This window comes from Mastigoproctus giganteus, chromosome 14, assembly GCF_048544385.1.
Source record: "Mastigoproctus giganteus isolate SK-2022 chromosome 14, ASM4854438v1, whole genome shotgun sequence".
Classification (NCBI taxonomy): Eukaryota; Metazoa; Arthropoda; class Arachnida; order Uropygi; family Thelyphonidae; genus Mastigoproctus; species Mastigoproctus giganteus.
In genome coordinates this window covers 68,340,747-68,355,097 of record NC_143588.1, presented here as the reverse complement: position 1 = coordinate 68,355,097, position 14,351 = coordinate 68,340,747, and the positions used below count along the sequence as shown (strand labels likewise).

The window sequence follows — 14,351 nt, the reverse complement described above, 5'->3', positions numbered from 1 at the left end:
TTCTCTGCCATATGTCTCATTAGTTCATCTGACATCCATTTAGGCCTGAACCTTGAACAATATTTCTTAGTTGGTATGTAAAGCCTAGTAGCTTCCAAGATAAGTTCTTTGAATGCTTCCCATTTTGAGTTTGCTGTTGGTAACATCATCAATGGGTCCCACTGTATAGAATTTAAATACTGTCTCAGACCATCATAGTCGCCTTTACGAAAGCAATAACCCTTCCCTTTACCCCTGATGGGTTACCTCCTTGAGTAAATCCCACTTCAGTACACTGTGATCACTGCCACCTAGTGGTTCCTGTATTTGCAGATTCTTAATGCATGAAGAATCACTACTGATAATCAAATCAAGAGTATTGGTCCCTCTAGTTGCCTCCCGAACATGCTGATTTAGAAAACAATCATCCAATAAATCCACAAAAGCCTTGCTAGTGTGTGAGTGACCAACCCACAAATTCCAGTCAATATCTGGGAAATTAAAATCCCCCATTATAAGACTCTCTGATTTACTGGCCCACTCTATTTCCCTGTACAGTTTCTTATTATACTCATCAGAGTCATTAGGCCTATAGCACACTCCTACTCTCAATTTTGATCTCCCAATGCTTATGTCACACCAAACTGACTGGACACTGCACTGTCCAGCGATGTCGACTGGCTTCACTTCCTTGGATTTTATGTGTTTCTTAATTGTGTTCTGTATTTATAAATAATATTGATGATGGTATATTAAGCTTAATGTCCAAGTTTGCAGACGATACAAAAGTTGGCAGGGTTGTTAAAGGCACTACTGACGCTATGCTGCTGCAACAGGATCTGGAAAGATTGAGCAGATGGGCTGAGGTGGCAAATGAAGTTTAACATTGACAAATGTAAAGTACTACATATGGGAAACAGCAACCCCAAGCAACGTATCAACTCTGTGGTAATACACTGACAGTGGTAGAGAATGAAAAGGACCTGAGGGTATTGCAGGCATATATGAAGTTCTCTGAGCAGTGGAGACGGCTGCAAGAGTAGCTCATGGTGTCTTATCAATGATATACAGGAATTTTTCTAGCAGGGATAAAGAGGTGATTATTCCCTTGTATAAGGCAATGGTCAGGCCACACCTTGAGTACTGTGTACAGGTCTGGAGGCCTCATTTCAAGAAGGATGTAGAGCTGCTGGAACGAGTACAGAGAAGGGCAACAAGGTTAGTGAATGGAAAAAAGGGTTGCTCTTACGAAGAAAGGCTTAAGTTTTGCAAATTACAGTGTCTGGAGACTAGGCACCAGCGAGGTGATCTGACAGAGGTGTATAAAGCCTTGTATAGTTTGAGCAGCATGCTCAATGCTGATGGGATTCTGCCTCTTGCTCAGAATAATCACCTGAGAGGGCATAAATTCAAATTGAGGAAAGACAGACGGAGGATAGATGTCCGTAAATTTGTCTTTAGCCAGCAGGTAGTTGGTTGGTGGAACAGACTTCCATCCCTTGTTGTGGAAGTTGATAGCCTAAATAAATTTAAGGCTCAGCTGGACAGGTATTTCGAACGAACGGAGGGGTGAAGTGGAAGTTTTTTTTTTTTTTTTTATCTGGCTGATGCTGCGTAAGCTTGCTTTCTTGCATCATATGCCTCTACTAATGCTAATGCTAAACTTGTATGTATTGCTGTGCAGGTTATTACATTCAGCTTGGTGCAAAGTTTTGCGTTCACCTCATGTTACTCATAGACTATGAGCCAATGCAAAATTTGCATTATACTCACATTGTTCCCTATTTGCTCAAAGGCAAATTTGAGTTGCCAAAATGCACGTTATAGCAGAACCGACTGTAATAAGGCAAAGAGGACCTGTGTTCAATGTTTGCACCCGGCCTCGCCAAATATCCAGCTGGCCCTGGTTCCACTAACCAAATTGAGGATCAATTTTAAATGCTTAGTGTAATATCAAGATTAAAAAGATTATAGAATAGACAATAATTTCACATTGAGCAAAATCTTAAGATGCTCTGAAGACCTTAGAATAAATCAGAAATGTCAGCCGTTACAAGAGAAAATTATTTTGCCACTAGAAAACTTCCAATATTAATAAAATACTTACCTGTGTAAGAGAAGTATTCAGGACAGATGCTTCTAATAATCTATTTGTATTTACACCAGCTCTGGGAATAATTGGCTGCAAAATAAAGACCTTTTTTTACTTTTGTTCTGCGATGTTACAGTAAGTCTCCCCCCCCCCCAAGTAAATCAATTGTTTCATTAATTTCTTAATGAAAAATACTAAATTAACAACAAGAAACTTAATTATTTCTAATTCTCATGAAAAAGATATTTTAATCTTCGAAAACTAATTTATAGGATCTACAATACGTAAAAAAACAATCCTCTCCTACCTGGTCTTTCTGGTGAATTGCTGAGATGCTACTTAAAGGTCTTGCAAAATATCTTGCTCCAGTGGCCACCTTAAAAAACAACATATATCAATTATTTTTGACAGTAAAAAATTAACTAAAGAGAATCAAAATTTTGAAAACTTTAATATAAGCTACCGATTGTTTGTTTGTTTGTTATTTGGTTTTTAGGAGCATTAGCAACTAAGGCCATATTGCTCCGGGATATGCGGTGGTCATTCCCTGACCTTTCTGCATCCTCCGTATTTGGTGGTGACGGGCTCGAACCCCGGTCTAATCAAGAAGCGTGTGCTACGCACTGCTGCTCCTTCCCACCTGGCTACAGAGACGCCGTATAAGTTACCGATAAAAGAGATCAGGGATAAATCCACTCAATATAAACTGCCTACCTGATTTATATTTAATATTAGTTCCATGGCCAACATTAGATGTCATTTTTGTTAAAATATTGTAATTTAAAAACAGTTCAATAATTCTTCTCATACAGCTGTATTACAGCTAGATACACAAGAGATAGAATACTGTTCTTCAGGTGGGGGTGGGGCAAGTGAAGAACAGTATTCCAGTCATACGTGTACTTAACTGATGAATTTTAATTCAACTGTTTGGGTTATTTGAACATGTTATCATTGTAAGCTGATAAAAAGAGAAATATGTCATATTAATTTTATTTATACAAATAGTTCTAACTTAACGCAGGGTGAAATATGTGGAGTCTGAGACACTACGTGAATTTTAACAATGTCATGCTTGTCACCTACTCTGTGTGTGTGTGTGTGTGTAGAAGTATATGCACACAACTCCAGATACTTTTTAGAACTAGTGTTTTCTTTGGTGCACTGGACAAAAAATAAAAAAAAGTTTGAAATACACACAGAATTGCTTTTTTGAAAATGATATTGCTGTAGTGCCTTTCCTTGATGTGTATTTTATCTTGCAAAGATTATCTCTACTGGAAGCCACATTACAAACTTCTAAAAAATGATGTCAAAATGAAACTTTTGTATTTATCTTACTTTGCACACAAAGAAAAAAAAAGTGTGTGGTATTCCTGATGGAGTTTTTAGAAAATTGTACTGTTACAGACGCGCTCTTTAATATATGACAACAAAATTAAGAAAAATTATCTATCAAAAGCTACGTTACAAATTTCTGAAACTCATAAAACTGATGTCAAATTGAAAACAAACTGGAATAAATGTGATTAAAAAATAAAATAAAATAAGTACTGCAATTATTAATAAGATATTTTAGTTTTGTGAGGGAATGAGTGGTCAGCAATCCAAAAAGTAAAGCAGATTGCTGACAACTTTAAATGTGGAACAATACAGATTTATGAACATCTGAAAAACCAAAAAGCCATTAAGAACAGTATCTTGAAGCAAAACAATGAATTACAAGTGACAAAATAATCATATGAGAAACTTAATATCATCACTGCAAGAGCAAAAAAAACTGATTTTATGACAGATTCTTCAAGCTAAAGCTCTAGAGGCAGCTCAAACTAATTGTGAATGAATTCAAGGCACGAAAATGGTGGGTTAAGAAGTTAAGACAAATAGCTGAATTGTATTTTATGTGTTTTTTCCCTTGAAGTATAACTGGAAAATCAAGCAGTGCCGATCAAAATTCATTAACACTGTGTAAAGAAAACTTTGAGAAAACTGCAAGGGATTGGGATATAACTTGTGAAATATCACTGACTGTGATGAGACCAAGTTATTTTTCTAGGCATGACTAAATAAAACCTTACATTTGAAAGATGAAAATGTGTTCAGATGGAGGAATGTCAAAAACTTTCAAATTCAGTATTTTTCTTAAAATTTATAGTCTTCATACTGCACCCAGATGTTGTTGCCTTTTCATTCTTATTGGCCATTATTAACTCTTCGAAAATGTAACTACGTTGGTTGCATTAATTACAATACAATGTTCGAGTAAACTGTCTGTTACACACGATGTCTAATACTGTACTGAGTGATGACTAGACTTTGGATAAATGCATATAACACAAATATTACAAGCAATATACTTGATCATTTACTAAAATGTTGATCTCGGAACTACGTAACAAGTCACTGTACTGCAATTAAATTAGCGTGCGAGAAATTTCACTGAGCGTGGGAAAAATTTCTCAAGTCGGCGTGGGAAACGTTTTAATGCTGTTTTGGTATTCATTTTCAAGCTATCGACTCCATCAAATGAAACGATATGCCAAAGATGCAATCTGTAAAAGAGTGTTATAGTGATCTGTGACAGTGTTATAGTCAGATACGGTTTATAATATAAGAACAGCATTATAGTGAATCAGCGTAAAGCGAAACACGTTATAACGGGAGCTGCCAACCGGGCTAGCTGACGTTTGGCTTGCCTGCCTAGCAACCCAAACTTCACAGGTTCGAATCCCGCCTCGGGCTTGGATCAAAGTACTGCAAAAAAAAAAAAAAACCTTGGGAGGTGCATTATGGCCACAGAAGCCGATGCGCCAACAACTACCAAATAAAAAAATAAATAACGGGGGCCTGCTGTATAATTAACCAATCCCTAGATATGACAAATATATTAGCATAATGACATCCTCTACTTCCAGGCTGTGTAAATAATGTATAGGCTATACTCTAACCTTTGTGGTGTCTCAGTCTGAAAAACTCGTGCCCACCGATTGGTTATCACAGGGATATTTTTTCACTATTTCTTACGATTTTTCACTATTTTTATTGGCATTATATGTAATTATATTTTCAGCATGAATGGTAATAAAACCTAAATGGTATTATAATGGTCTACCTCCACCATTATTAACATTATTGACTTAAACACGAGAGACAGTCCCAGAAATTATGTTCAGGGTCCTACTACAAGAACGGGCCATCGACCCCGGCCTACCCGAGCACTACTAATTCCTCTCATCCTTACTCTCCTCTTTACTGTTCTGAATCCCTATCTTTTATTTCTTGTGCGCGATTAGGTTTTGAAAGCAATATCAAGATGCTATTTTACTGCTATACATACTGACTTTGCCTCATACAAAATTCAGCATCTTTTTCATGCTATTTTGTACATTATGCCTTCTCCCCTATTCTAGGACTCGTGGCCTTATTGTATTTAATTACCCAGTAAACCCCGCACATCTTATTGCTTTCCAACCCTCGAGGTCGCTTCTACATACCATATAGTCATTGAAACAAGCACGTAGCATTCTTTCTCTCCCCACAGTATACCAGACAACCGCCCCCACTCCTCTGGCTTGCGAAATCAGTAAGTACAATTCATGACCGTCTGCTCCATCTCGCAATCTCAACTTTCAATGATCTTTAGTAATTTTTTACTACCTATACATCGCTTGTTATCTATAATGTCTCTGCCTCTGTCGGGTCAGCCATGATATATATGTTAGCATTATGATTAACCTGGCTTCCAAACATTACCAATAAACTAAAAACCTGGTATCTTTTTACTACGTGCTATGTATATTTTATGTTAGAAACAGAGGCCTTACTTTTTGCTGCATTTTGACGGCTGGCCCTCGTTAAAGACGTTGAAATCAACTGAAGTACAGCACTAAGTACTTATAATATAATATTTTTGACTTTCTGTGTTGCAGGTTCGAATTGTGTTATTTTATGACTGCCTTTCCATTTTAGCTAACCCGTTGGTTGATTTCACTAACTGCCGTTCTCTTTCCATACTAAAGCATAACTTCCTATCGTTTATTTATTTATAGTCGTTGGGTGCCTTCTACTCTACATAGTAGTAACCCAGGTCTACATTCCTTCATATATTCCGTTTATTACACCTCCTGTACCTATTACTTCCACACACACACACACACACACACACACACACACACACACACACACACACACACACACACACACACACACACAATTTTACATGGTCTTTTTTCATGATTTTGAAATAATGCACCCTTATAAGTAATAATGATATATAAATGTTATTATGGGTAAAGATTAAAATAACATGGCACATGTTCAAACAGGTAAAAAAAAACAAAAAAACAAATAACATAAGAAATCAAAAAATTTTGATTCAGAAAGGATTCTGTAAGAAGTCCTTCTAAATCTAAGATAAAATCCAATGTTTCACATTTTAATTCTTAATTTACAGATTATCTGTATTTTTTTTACTGCATTAAACATGTAATTTTTAGCCAAATTTTATACCAACTTTTTTTTTTTTTTTTTGCATACATGAAAATTTTTGTTATAAATTTCATTTATGTTAATTATAAAAAGATTCTATTAATTTTAGTTTATCTGCATAAAATAAGACAAAAAATTGCATGCTGGTGTATGCAACAGTGAATGCACCCCCTAAATTTTAACGTATTTCTATGGGGATATTGGTCTTAATTTGTGTGAAACCTTTTTTTTTTTTTTAATGCACGTGTTCCATGAACACAACCCACATGTAAATCACGAGTATCCTGTATATAATTTTATTAAATATGTAACTTAGAAATTTCTCAAAGTTGTAAAAATTTATTTACCTATTGTATAGTGGCAGATTACATTTTGCCCAGAGAAAGTGGCACGTGGTAAAGTTGAGGTTGAGCACTACAGCTTTAAACTCACAAACATTGCTAGGTAGAAACACCACACTAACAAAAATATGTCATGTAATAAAAACTTACCAAAGCTCTAGAAAGGGGTGTAACAGCATATGCATACATGATTCTTTAATGATGATGATGACAACAACAGCAACTACAGTGTTTCGCCTACAATTAAAATGGAAATTTCTGAATACAAGTCTAGTCACATCAAAGAGCCAATCATTTACAGGAGTATGAAATTAGTTTTATATACCAAATGACACTGTCAATAAATTAATGAGGATTGCTCCAATGAAACTTGCACTAGCATAATTTTATAACTAAAATAACATTCATAAACTAAACATATCAAACTAATTATTGACTTCATATGATATAAAAACAATTCACAATGCTATTGGAGATATTTGTATAAATGGTGACTGCTGCCTCAAACTATAATATTGTTTAGTGCAATTGCATCATTACTTCATAGCTCAATTTTAAGACAAGCTTAAATTTGTACATTAGGTATCATTATTACAACATCTCATATATTATTATTTTTTTATATTAACATATATACAAACACTTTTCTTATACAATCATCCAGTTCTGCAGGGACACTCCTTCTGATATAGGCCATCTCATACAAATCCATAAATAACAATAAAACACTCAAGACCCTAAAGAAAAACATGCATGCATATATATATATATGCAACTGTTCAGTGTAGCAGTGGCGCCTGGAACACAGTTCAACTCTGCAACTTATCATCGTATTGTTTACAGAATGCTGCAGTTTGGCCAAATGTAAATCACATGTTGTTTGTATGTGCCACTTTAACTGGGCAGCAGCAAGGCAGCATCTATCCTCAGCATGAAGAGGTGGGCCTATATTAACTTGATTGCCCAAAAAGGGGAAGATCCTGCACCCACCGAAGGCAGTGCTAAATCGGTGGGTGCTAGCAATTTCTCTAGTTGCCCATACCAAAAAGAAAAAAATATATATATAATATATAATAATAAATAAGTCACTGAAGGCTTCATGAATTTCACTATTACTAAGGATAATCCTGAAACGCAAACAGGATGCAAGAAGAAAACATCCATTCATACACAGACTAAAAGGTTAACAGTGGCCGAAGGCATAGGCAAAAGTGATTCTTGCACTGCTTCTATTAGAACGAGCAGCAGCCTGGAAAGCAAGGCAATGGAGATTTCCAGGACTACTAGGAGTCATAGTGGAACAAATAAATACATGGGCCGTGTTAGGATAACTAAGAGTAGAAACAGGTGTATGTACACCAATGCTAGGAGTATAGTTAATAAATTTGATGAGCTTGAAGTGCTATTCAAGACATCAAAGGCAGATATTTTTGGGATATTAGAGAAGTGGTGTCACACAGACACAAGCAGTACAGAATTGGAATTTGGGGAGTACTAAGAAATACTGTTCAAGGTTTAGGCCTAAATGGATGTCAGATGAACTAATGAGGCTCGTGGCAGAGAAGAAAAATGTATGGGATGCATATAGTATCAGGTGACACAGAAGCCTATGGCAGATATAAACTAGTCTGTAATCAAATCACAAAGGAGGAGGTTAGGCATGCAAAGGCAGATTACGAAAAATCCTTGGCAAACAATGCAAAGAAAAACAGCAATTTCTTTATTTATGTAAACTCTAGAAGGAAAGGGATGAATCAGATTGGGCCACTTAACATAGATGGGTTGACTATTAATGATCATGCTCAGGTAGCTGATAAACTGAATGAGTATTTTGCATCTACATTCACACGAGGAGTTATTCAATGAAGGGAGCGCAGAAGTTTATCAAACTCTAACAGGGAGCTAAGTGATTTTGTAATAACTGAGAGCAAAGTGGTGCAGAAATTGTTGAAGTTAAATATAAAAAAAGGCACCTGAGGTGGATGGATGGAATCTATCCAGTTATATTAAAGGGTGCAGCAAAGGAAGTAACCAAACCCTTATCCATAATTATGAGAGCTTCCTTGGAGTCAAGGGAGGTCCCCATGGACTGGAGGTGTGCAAATGTATCACCAATTCATAAAGGGGATTCAAAAAGTGGCACAGGTAACGATAGACCAACTAGTTTAACTTGTGTTCCGGGGAAAATAATGGAATCACAGGTTAAAGAAGCATTGCAGGATCATCTAAACAAGACTGCAGTAATACTTAAGACACAGCATTGTTAAAGGGAGGTCTTGTCTGACCAATTTGATTGGATTCCACAATGTGGTCACAAAGGAACTGAATGCCAAAAATAATTCTGATATCATATACTTGGATTTCAGGAAAGCTTTTGATACTGTTGCACATGGAAGACTGCTGTACAAATTGGAGAGGTATGGCATCAAGGGTTTAAATTGCTACAATGGATAAAGGGATGGTTGAGTGAGAGACGACAGAGAGTGGTATCAATGGACACTGCTCTTCGTGGACAAATGTTATTAGTGGAGTTTCCCGGGGTTCGGTGTTGGGCCCACTGTTGTTTTGTATAGTTATCAATGATACTGATGGAGGTATATCAGGTTTAATGGCCAAGTTTGCAGATGATACAAAGGTTGGCAGGGTTGTTAATGACAGCATGCTACTCCAACTGGATATAGATAAGTTGGGCAACTGAAGTTTAACATTGACAAATGCAAAGTACTGCATATGGGTAGCAATAATCGAAGAGAAACCTACCAACTGTGTGATACTACACTCAAGAGGAAAGTGGAAAGTGAAAAAGACCTGGAAGTAATTGTGCAGTAAAATATGAAGTTCGCTGAGCAGCAGAGGGGCATGAAGTTCCTATATATCATTGACAAGACGAAGTCTTGTCAATGATATATAGGAATTTTGCTAGCAGGGACAGGGAGGTGATTATCCCATTATACAAGGCAATGGCCAGGCCACACCTTAGGAAAGATGTAAAGTTGCTAGAAAGAGTACAAAGTACAATATTGGCAAAGGGAACAAAGGGGTGCTTTTACCAAGAAAGGCTTAAGTTCTGCAAATTGTAGCACCTGGTGATTAGGCACCTGTGAGGTGATCTGATTGAGGTTTATAAGGTCTTGAATGGGTTGAGCAAGCTGAAGGGATTCTTCCTCTTGCCCAGATTAAGAACCTGAGGGGACAGAGATTCATATTGAGGAAAGACAGTTGTAGAAAAGATGTGCGGAAATTTGCCTTTAGCCAGCGGGTAGTTGATTGGTGGAACAGACTTCCATCTTTTGTTGTGGAAGTTGATAGCCTAAATAAATTTAAGGCTGAACTGGACAGGCATTTGGAACGAATGGAGGGGTGAAATTGGAGTTTTTTTTTTTTTTTTTTGGCTGATGCTGCATAAGCTTGCTTTGTTGCATCATATGCCTCTACTAATGTTAATGCTAATAATGCGTCGTTAGAACTCATTGTGGAAGTTGTCAATAACTGCCCTCTGTTGAAAACGGCTGAACTTTTTCCAGTAGGAAATTTCTAAAGTCACAATAATAAGAGCAGTTGACAAGGTGTGCCCAGTTTTGTCGCTGATGACAAAGGCAAGTGTCATTATTTTCTAAACCCAACTGAACAAGTTTCGATTTGATGGAACTGTGCCCAGGGATGAGAAAAGATATGCAGATATTTGGAGGGAACCAAGATGAAATTTGCTGACCGGAAGCAAACAGTGCATTATCGATAAACTTGTATGTGATTTTACCCTTGACCAACATGCCCAACGATCTTGCAGATGTTGATAAGTTCCGACCAGATATTTTTCCTGCTTTATATCATTTAAAGAGTTTACAGTAATACCAGCAAATTCTATCAGAAATGTGTGCTTAAGATGACAACAGAACAATCTAAATATAAGATGAAGATCTAACGTCAATGTCCCATTACTTGCAGGGCATCTGTAGAAATTGTCCTGCAGACATGTAGCATACAAAGCAGCACTGAAGAGAGTACAGTTTAAGTCTAAACTTTACAGTTTTAACATGCTCAAATCACATAGGAGAACCATAAGCGACAATTAGAAAAAAACACAGCTTTGTAGTAGAGCGAGAGCGTCTTCCTGCCAAGACCCCAGTCAGATTTCGAAATTCTCACTATAACCATAGTAAATTTCTTGACCTTCTTGAGAAGATTGTGTAGGGTGAAGTCTAGTCGGTCATCTAGAAAGACACCAAGATATTTCAAGTTACGGATGTAGTGTATTTGTTTGCCATAAATCTTAATACTAGGAAGGCGATCCAGATTAAACTGGTGGTTCAATGACATTATCTTGGTTCGTCTGAGATATGGTAAGCTTGTTTTGTTTAGTCCAAGCAATTAGATCCAAAAGGACTGTAGACGTCCTGGTTTAAAGCTGAGTTCTTGAACATCCAGAAACAATAATAATCAAGTCGTCTGCATAGGCAACCAGGAGAGTAAACTGAAATTGTCTGATAAATCTGATTTAAAACAATGTTCCAAAACAGAGGTGCCAGGACAGATCCTTCAGGGTATCCATGCAAAAGAGACCTACTAATTGTCTGATTTTTGGTTGATACTTGAATAAATGTGTCTCTTAAGTAATTCCAGATGACCTGATAAAACTGCATACTTAATTGCACGCAGAGCTTTGAATACACTTTCCCACCACATGGAATCGAATGCACCTTCAAATCAATGAAGACAGTTAAATGGTAATTCAAGTCCAAGTTCTTAACATGTTGCCTTAGTTTTAATAAAGTGTCCTCAACATTTTCCCTTGATAAATCCGAATTGGTGAGTTGAAAATGATTCCTGATCATGAAATAAATCGGCAATTTTATGATAAAGAATTCACTCAAATAGCTTGCCTAAGTTTGGAAGAAGTTCTCTGTTTAGTCAGCACTTCAGAGAATAGCAACTTATCAGTCTTTTTTAGAGGTTGTTTCCACCACAACACCCTTGTTTCTGATTGTTCATAGCAATTTGACTTTGACAGACTTAAAGCCCTGTTTCAAGGTTTGTGTAACAGCCTTTTTAACTGCAGTACTTGTTTCCATTATACTGTCGTAGCTACTCTTAGAACAACGATGTGCTGACTAAGAACAAGTTATGGATTGGTATTTTTCTCAAAAACCTGCCTTGAACTTTCAAAACTGTCAGTTCTCAAGATGGATGGATACTCTAACAGAGGCATGAACAATTTCTGGGTCTTGATTACCCCTAATAGCATGCACATAAGGCTTTGTAGATTTGGAGCTGTGATCCGAAAGAATATTGACAATGATCAGAAGTCTTGATTCTCTTTTGTAACTCATCTAATGTAACCGTAAGCTTCTCATTTTCAACGAGAAGGGCTGCAGTGATTATTTCCATTTCAGACCACTTCTCTAGTGCAAAATGCATTGTAGCCTTCGTTATCTTGCTGGAATCCTGAGTGAGATATGTGATCGATTCTCATTTCAAACGAGAGGTAATGTATATGAAGAGAAATCTGAAAGACCTTCTGCAGGAATCTTCCCTGCAGAAGATTCCATGTGATGGGGAGATTCTCTACAGGGATCTTGCCCTATTAAACTATTGCAGTAATTTGTAGTTGTTTTCTTTGAAGAGGTTTCAAGTAGAGAAGGAAGATCATCAGAATAACTTCGATAGAGAACTCCCTGTTTGTTGTGCTGAAATTCATCAAATCCATATCAATATTCCTTTTAACCCTAGTCATTTCAAGAACATCAACCTTTTCCTCATTGTCCCCTAGAAGCTTACTGGTCACTCAAGTAAGCTTTTCTTCTTCGCGTTTAATCCTAGTACTAGGTCTCATTTGAATGAAGGTCTCAGGAGTTCTGCTTCTAGAAGAAGCAGTAGGACTGACTTCTTCCAAGTCATCTTTTAATGCTTTTAGGGAGACAACCTTAGACCAACCAGTGCATCTCCCATCAATAGAATCTGGGAGTAAGGGCAAGTGATCCTGGATAGGTATTTGAACTTTGCTGTCTCCAAATTTTTTCCTTTTCTTTTTCTGGGGCAGGCGACCAAGTTCATCACACTCAGGGTTCCCCTTTCCAATATCTAAAGGGATATTGGAAAGGGGAACTATTAATTGTAGCTTGCTTACATTCCATGTCCAATTCATCATTCACTGTGAGATGTTATAGGGGTTCCTCCAAATGGATAGGGGATTTCTTTTGAATTCTGGACTCATCTCCCTCATCATTTCCATCCACATTCATTGTTTATATGCAATCATGGAGAGAAGTCAGCCTTAAAGCCAAGTGAAATATCAGATTATATGGTCTTGAAAGCTGAATAGCAACAAGTTATGCTAAATTTAAAAGTCAATATCCTGATGGGAATCTCAAATTGTCTTAAATATTATAAATCCATTATAATATATTATACCTTTGAATAGTTAGAATAAGAAATACTAGCAGGTACTATTTAAAATGCTAGTATGGCTTCCAAGCCTTATATGTAAGGTAACTGAAATCTGTTCAAGAATTAAAATCAGACCATTCCTACCTGAATGTAGTCTATAAACACAATAATTGTCATCAGCATCACAACCCTCATATGGAACACTACATCACCATTTAGTATTAGTAATGGCCACATGGTGCAAAAAAGCCTATGGCTTATGCTGCACCACCCAAAAGGGAACAAAAAAAAAAAAAAAAAAAAAAAACACGAATAAAACAATGATAAAAAAAATAAAATAAAAATAAATAAACAATAAAAGAAAAGGAAATTAAACCTATCATCCTATGCACTTCCCTCACCCGAAGGTACTATCCAGATGACCTTTGAACTTCCCCAAACTGTCAGCCTCTGCCACCCATGTAGGCAACTTATTCCAGTAATTTATAACTCGCTGGCTAAAATAAAACTTCCTGCAGTCCAATCTAAACATTTCCCCCCCGTAACTTGAATTTATGTCCCCTAGTTCTAGCATCATTTATAATCTTGAAAATTTTGTCCTCATTCATTTTACTGATGCCTCTCAGAGCCTTAAACACCTCAATCAAATCACCTCTAAGGTGTCTAGTGTCCAAACTCTGCAACCCACATATTCAAAGTCTTTCTTCATAAGGACGCCCTTTTGCCGATCTCACCAGGCAAGTTACCCGTCTTTGCACCCTTTCAAGAAGCTCGATGTCTTTCTTTAGATGCAGTCTCCATTCTTGAACGCAGTATTCCAAGTGTGGTCTAACAAAAGCCTTATATAATGGGATTATCACGTCCCTATCTCTACTTGCCAAAGTTCGATAGATCATCGATAGGACACCATGGGTGTTCCTTGCAACCTGTTTACAATGCTCAGGGAATTTCATGTCTAACACCAAAGTCCCTTTCCTCCAGTACTGGGTTTAGTTGAACTCCACCAAGTGAATAAGTTCTTTTGGGATTACTGTTTCTCAGGTGTAATACCTTACACTTAAATACTT

The 14,351-nt window shown here is 36.9% G+C and overlaps 1 protein-coding gene across 1 annotated transcript in view; it reads right to left on the bottom strand.

Moving 5' to 3' along the window:
• The window catches only part of LOC150075201 (ATP synthase lipid-binding protein, mitochondrial-like), a 47,319-nt gene that overhangs the window by 15,949 nt on the left and 17,019 nt on the right, over window positions 1-14,351 (bottom strand). The window contains exons 2-4 of the mRNA XM_090389222.1: window positions 7,051-7,137; window positions 2,379-2,447; window positions 2,087-2,161 (exon numbers count right to left, since the gene is read on the bottom strand). Of these exons, the coding sequence (XP_090245348.1) occupies window positions 2,087-2,161; window positions 2,379-2,447; window positions 7,051-7,089 (183 nt within the window). The 5' untranslated portion in view covers window positions 7,090-7,137. The remainder of the gene's footprint in view (window positions 1-2,086; window positions 2,162-2,378; window positions 2,448-7,050; window positions 7,138-14,351) is intronic.